General features: G+C 55.3%; 1 protein-coding gene across 1 annotated transcript in view; it reads left to right on the forward strand.

Annotated features, from left to right (window-relative positions):
- Positions 1-3,708: 3,708 nt before the first annotated feature.
- The window catches only part of LOC108521203 (uncharacterized), a 33,936-nt gene continuing 30,954 nt past the window's right edge, over positions 3,709-6,690 (forward strand). The window contains 7 exon segments of the mRNA XM_017860889.1: positions 3,709-3,843; positions 4,236-4,320; positions 4,485-4,520; positions 4,704-4,988; positions 5,135-5,437; positions 5,884-6,180; positions 6,433-6,690. Coding sequence (XP_017716378.1) covers positions 3,841-3,843; positions 4,236-4,320; positions 4,485-4,520; positions 4,704-4,988; positions 5,135-5,437; positions 5,884-6,180; positions 6,433-6,690 — 1,267 coding nt within the window. The 5' untranslated portion in view covers positions 3,709-3,840.

Here is a 6,690-nt window from a genome sequence, read left to right on the forward strand (position 1 = left end):
TGTGTGTGTATATATGTGTGTGTGTGTGTGTATCTATGTGTATGTGTGTATATATGTGTGTGTATGTGTGTGTATATATGTGTGTGTGTGTATATATGTGTGTGTGTATGTGTGTGTATATATGTGTGTGTGTATATGTGTGTGTGTATGTGTGTATATATATGTGTGTGTGTATATATGTGTGTGTGTGTATATATGTGTGTGTATGTGTGTGTATATATGTGTGTGTGTGTATATATGTGTGTGTATGTGTGTGTATATGTGTATATATATGTGTGTGTATGTGTGTATATATATGTGTGTGTATGTGTGTGTATATATGTGTGTGTGTGTATATGTGTGTGTATGTGTGTGTATATATATGTGTGTGTGTATATATGTGTGTGTGTGTATATACGTGTGTGTGTGTATATGTGTATGTATGTGTGTATATATATGTGTGTGTGTATGTGTGTATATATATACACACACATATATGAGTGTGTTTTCAAGTCTCTTTCTTTCCCCTAAAGTCGCACGTACAGGGTGCGTGGTTCTAAGGTTCCCAGGGCTGAGACTCTGTCCTTCAACCAGCCCAGAGAGAGGCTGATTTCCAACACCCTGCAGGGGCTGTGGAGCCAGAGCCCAAGAGCAGGGGCCTGCCTAGGAGGTAATTCTGCCCAAAGACCCCAGACTCCCACACTCCCCCCCAGCACACTCTCTGTCCTCCCCCAGGTCCAGCCCAGCTGCTGACATGCAGGAAGAAAACCTCAGCGAGTGAGAGGAAGAGGGGGTGCACCTGGGGTGCAGATGGGGGCCCTGCAGTTTCAGTAGTAACAGGAAGGGGCTGGGAAGGGGCTGGGGCTCAGGCGAACAGACACTGCCGTGAAGGACCCACAGCCCAGGACGGGGTGGAGCTGGACAGTCAGTGTGAGAAACACACTCACCCCCGAAAACCCAAAGAATGCACTCAGGCACGGGCAACAGCGAAAGCGAGACTTTTTTTTTTTTTTTTTAATGAGACGGAGTCTCGCTCTGTCGCCCAGGCTGGAGTGCTGTGGTGCGATCTCGGCTCACTGCAAGCTCCGCCTCCCGGGTTCACGCCATTCTCCTGCCTCAGCCTCCGAGTAGCTGGGGCTACAGGCACCCGCCACCTCGCCCGGCTAGTTTTTTGTATTTTTTAGTGACGACGGGGTTTCACCGTGTTAACCAGGATGGTCTCGATCTCCTGACCTCGTGATCCGCCCGCCTCGGCCTCCCAAAGTGCTGGGATTACAGGTGTGAGCCACCGCGCCCGGCCTGAAAGTGAGACTTTTAATAGGGTCTTGCAAGATTGGGCGTCTGCTAGGCAGGCACACCTGGGGCAGTCACAGCAGGTAATTTATCTCCTAGCACGCAAGTCCCTCCCCCACTTCCTCACTGGTCCAGTATTATGAGGTTACAATCTTCCCAGACTTCCCCTGAGTTTCATTATCCCCCTTACAAGGTTACACCTCATCCCCTTCCCCGCTTAACTTGTAATTTCCCAGTAACGAAACTTTTTTCCCTTTTATGGGCTGATCCCCGCTCTACATTCTGTTCATTTACTGTGATTTGCTGGGAGCATGAGCCCTGCGGTTAAATCCGCAGACTGGCTGCCAGTGGTTAGAAGGTCCATGCCTTGAAAATGGACCATTTAAAATGTGTTCTCACAAATCCCCTCCTCTTTTTTATTTACTTCCTTTGGTCTCATTTTCATTTGAACCCTTCTAGGGCTTGAATCGCTTTAGAAGTTGTTTACTTTCTCTATTTTATTTTTAATTTTTTTGAAACAGAGTCTTGCTGTGTGGCCCAGGCTGGACTGCAGTGGCGCCATCTCAGCTCACCGCAATCTCCGCCTCCTGGGTTCCAGCGATTCTCCTGCCTCAGCCTCCCAAGTAGCTGGGATTACAGGCATGCACCACCATACCCGGCTAATTGTTTTTGTATTTTTAGGAGAGACAGGGTTTTGCCATGTTGGCCAGGCTGGTCTCAAACTCCTGACCTCAGGTGATCCACCCATCTCGGCCTCCCAAAGTGCTGGGATTACAGGCATGAGCTACAGCACCCGGTCAAATTTTTCACTTTATGACTACATAGTAGGTGTATATATTTATTAAATTACTTTTCAATGGTATTAATTCAATTTGCTATTTTTCAGCTTCACAATGTCTGTCTAATGCATTTCACCAGCTGCCTATATTTTCCTTATACGATTGTGATTCCTGCGGGGCGGCCCTCCTCCCGCCACCTGGCTTTTCATAAAGGGTTTCTCCCAGGGCTGTCCAGGCATCAGCCTGATGAAGGGGATTGTTGCCGCTGCTCCTGCCCCACTCTCCCAAACTTCGCATCAGCTCAAGATTGTGCCCAACAGGGATGGGACCAACGCCAGCCTCACACTCACCTGTGGGGCAGATGCCCATGTCTGAGCACCGTGGATTGAATCTGTTTCTCACACACAGGGGAGGGGCTAAGAGCTGACCGTGGACTCCAGTGAGTGAGCAGAAACCCCCCAGCGCCTGTCCACACACACAGGGGAGGGGGAGCCACAGCGTCCAGCCCCACCCAGAGCCCTGACCTCTCCCTGCCTGGGAGGACCTGGGGTTCCTCTTCTGTCCCACACGGAGGTGGGAACCTCCTCCTCCCTAGTGACCCTGGGTGGTCCCGGACACCTGTGGCCACTCAGCTCTGAACTCTGTTCATTGCGGGGATGCGTCTCAATGCGGGGAACTTTTCTTTCTCTTTCTGGGCCTGTGGCTGTGGTGATCTGCATATTTCAGACGTATCACAAGGAGCATTTCTTCGTGTTTGGAGCCGATGTCGGCTCTTGAGTGGGGGCGTCAGTCATCCTCCTCCACTGTGGAACCTGACGCCAGGATCCTCTCCCGTCCCACCCTCCGGTCTGAACTGGTCTGGAAATTCACCACGGCTGAGCCTCCCATGTCCTGGGCACCACTGACCCCACAGCCACTGTGATGAGTGGGGTTCATGACAACAGGCTCGGAGGTGACATTAATGTCCAAGGTCACATAAACCCTGGATGATAATCAGGAATTAAATAAAAATCAGCTCCCATCCCCCAGAAGCAGATTACAGACCTAACAAACTGTTCTGAAAATCCTGAACATAGACGGAGGCGCCGAGGGACGGCCAAGGACACAAGGGGCACTGAGGAGGCAGGACCCACTCAGAGCCTTATTCCCAGGGTGGGGGGTGGGTGATGCTGCAACAAGGAAAAAAGGGGAAGTACAAGAGAAGGACTGTTTGGTAAGAAGGAAACACACACTCCAGGGACTGTATATATATATTCTATATACACTATTATATATAGCATATATATTATATATAGTATATATATATGGGTGTATATATATTATATACGGATATATATATAAGTTTTATTCTCTATATTCCCTGCATTTCTCCTTTTCAGACAGGATCTTGCTCTGTCGCCCTGGCAGGAAGGCCGAGGGTTGATCACAGCTCCCTGCAGCCTCTGCCTCCTAGGCCCAAGTGATCCTCCCACCTCAGCCTCCTAAGTAGCTGGGACCACAGGCATGAGCCTCCATGCCCGGCTCACTTTTTTCTTTTCTGTAGAGACAGGGTCGCAGTATGTTGCCCAGGACTGTCTGAAGCTCCTGGCCTCAGCCTCCTGAAGTGCTGGGATTCCAGGCGTGAGCCAACACAATAGACCCTGCATTTCTCCTCTGTGCTCACTGCCACACGCAGCTCAGCCTGGGCTGCACAGCCAGGTGTCAGGTGCGTCTCTGCTGATCTGAGTCTGCCTGCAGCACGGATCTGCATCTTCCCTGAAGCATCTCCAGGGCTGGAGAGACGACTGCCATGGCAAGGACCCCGCAACACTGAGCTGATGGACGGGCTGAAGGAGGGAGGGAGACCCCATAGGGAGGCTCTGAGAGGGAAGAGGAGCCCACGGTCGCCCTCGCCTGAAAGGGGCTGACTGAGGAAGTCACCGGGTCTGTTTGCTGCTGTGTCCTGGCCCTCAGTGAGATAAAGATAAATCAGGCAGACAGTGACCCAGGGGCAAGGAGACCCCAGTTCTGTCTGAAATGTCTGCAGAGAGCCTGGTGCCCGCCCCCACCTCAGCCCTGGGGAAATGAGAGCCAGGCTCCTGGGGAGGGCAGTTCCCCTTCCTGTGGGCTGAGGATGAGACAATCCCATAACATGAAGGACCCAGCCTCCGAGCGGCCACACCCTGTGTCTCTCTGTCCTGCCAGCACCGAGGGCTCATCCATCAGCAGAGCCCGGGGTCACTGGGAGGAGACGCCATGACCCCCGCCCTCACAGCCCTGCTCTGCCTCGGTGAGATTTCCAGATGGGGAGGGGGAGATCCGAGTCTTGGAGGGACCCCACCCCACACACAAGCCCTGGTCCATCAGGAGTCCTCAAAAGCTCAGGAGGCACCAGGGCAGGGAGGGTCTGCTCAGGCTTCAGGGGCAAATCCCTCACAGGGAACTCTCTTCTAGGGTTGAGTCTGGGCCCCAGGACCTGCGTGCAGGCAGGTGAGTCTGTCCCCAGCTGTCCCCGGTCCCTCCTCCTCACTAGGGACAAAGGCCACACATGGGCAGCTGGGGGAGGAGACCGCAGTTCTGGGTGACTGATGGCGATGACGGGGGGTACTGGGGCTGGGAGCTGGGATCTGAGTGTGGGAACATCTTGGGATGCAGCCTCTGATTTCCTTCCAGGGCCCCTCCCGAAACTCACCCTCTGGGCTGAGCCAGGCTCTGTGATCACCCGGGCGAGCCCCGTGACCATCTGGTGTCGGGGGACCCTGGAGGCCCAGGAGTACCGACTAGATAAAGAGGGAAGCACAGAGCCCTGGGACAGACAGAAACCACTGGAGCCCAAGAACAAGGCCAGATTCTCCATCCCATACATGACAGAGTACCATGCAGGGAGATACCGCTGTTACTACATCAGCCCTGCAGGCTGGTCAGAGCACAGCGACCCCCTGGAGCTGGTGGTGACAGGTGAGAGGACACTCAGGGGTCCCAGCCCCAGGCTCTGTCCTCAGGAAGGGGGTCGGCTCTCAGGGGCGTCTCCCTCTCACAGCCCAGCCCTGGGGATGATGTAGGGGGTGGGCGCCCATTTAACACGGTGCCTCCTTCTCTCCTAGGAGCCTACAGCAAACCCACCCTCTCAGCCCTGCCCAGCCCTGTGGTGGCCTCAGGAAGGAACGTGACCCTCTGATGTGTCTCACAGGGTGGATATCAGCATTTTGTTCTGATGAAGGAAGGAGAACACAGGCTCCACCGGACCCTGGACTCACAGCAGCTCCACAGTGGGTGGTACCAGGCCCTGTTCCCTGAGGGCCCTGTGACCCCCAGCCACAGGTGGACGTTCAGATGCTATGGATACTACAGGAACACCTCCCAGGTGTGGTCCCACCCCAGTGACCCCCTGGAGATTCTGGCCTCAGGTGAGGGACCACGGCTTCTCTAATGCACTTTCGGGGCAGCTGACAGGCTGTGGGGAGTCTGGCTGGTGACTGACTCTGGAAAGGACCCAGAGTGATGTGTGGATGGACGGGCTGCAGGCCTGAGGGAGACCCCATGGGGAGGCTCTGACATGGGAGGAGGAGACCTCGGCCACTCTCACCTAGAAGGGGAGGACTCCGGAAGGCACCGGTGTGTTTGCTGTGAGGTCCCGGCTCTCAGGGGGAGGAGGAAAGATCAGGCACAGTGACCAGGGCTAGGGAGACCCCACTTCTCTGAAATGACTCCAAGACAGCCCTGGGTGAGAAGGAGGCCCTGGGGTCAGAGACTCAGAGTGTGAGAGACCCTGAGACCTGCAGGGCCAGGTCCGGAGAAGGAACAGGAGTGGGAGGAACCAACCCTCTGGGTCCCGGCTCCTCTTTCCCTCCAGGCATGTCTAGGAAGCCCTCCCTCCTGACCCTGCAGAGCCCTGTCGTGGCCCCTGGAGTGACCCTGACCCTGCAGTGTGGCTCTAACGTCGGCTACGACAGATTTGCTCTGTACAAAGATGGGGAACGTGACTTCCTCCATCGCCCTGGCCAGCAGCGCCAGGCTGGGCTCTCCCAGGCCAACTTCACCCTGGGCCCTGTGAGGGGCTCCCACGGGGGCCAGTACAGATGCTACGGTGCACACAACCTCTCCTCCGAGTGGTCGGCCCCCAGCGATCCCCAGGACATCCTGATCTCAAGTGAGGAGCCCAGCGGGTTCAGTCAGGGACCCAGGCTCTGCACAGGCCCTGCCGGGGGATCCCAGGTGGTGATGGCCAAGATGAGGGGTGGGGGCACCAAGGGAGGGAGAGACAGACAGAGACAGGGGATGGGGGTGAGGGGGAGACTCAGAGAAAACAGAGACAGAGAGACTGAGGGCCCCAGAGAGAGGCCTGGGGAGGTCTCAGCTCAGATCAAGGTGGGAGCCCCTCACCCATCCTTCTTCTCTCCAGGACAGTTCTATGATGTGGTCTCCATCTTGGTGCAGCCGGGCCCCACGGTGGCCTCAGGAGAGAACGTGACCCTGCTGTGTCAGTCATGGGGGCAGTTCCACACTTTCCTCCTGACCAAGGAGGGGGCAGCCCATCCCCCGCTACATCTGAGATCAGAGCACCGAGCTCCTAAGTACCAGGCTGAATTCCCCATAAGTCCTGTGACCTCAGCCCACGCGGGGACCTACAGGTGCTACGGCTCACGCAGCACCGACCCCC

This window comes from Rhinopithecus bieti, unplaced genomic scaffold (assembly GCF_001698545.2).
Source record: "Rhinopithecus bieti isolate Rb0 unplaced genomic scaffold, ASM169854v2 scaffold_56979, whole genome shotgun sequence".
In the NCBI taxonomy this organism is placed as follows: Eukaryota; Metazoa; Chordata; class Mammalia; order Primates; family Cercopithecidae; genus Rhinopithecus; species Rhinopithecus bieti.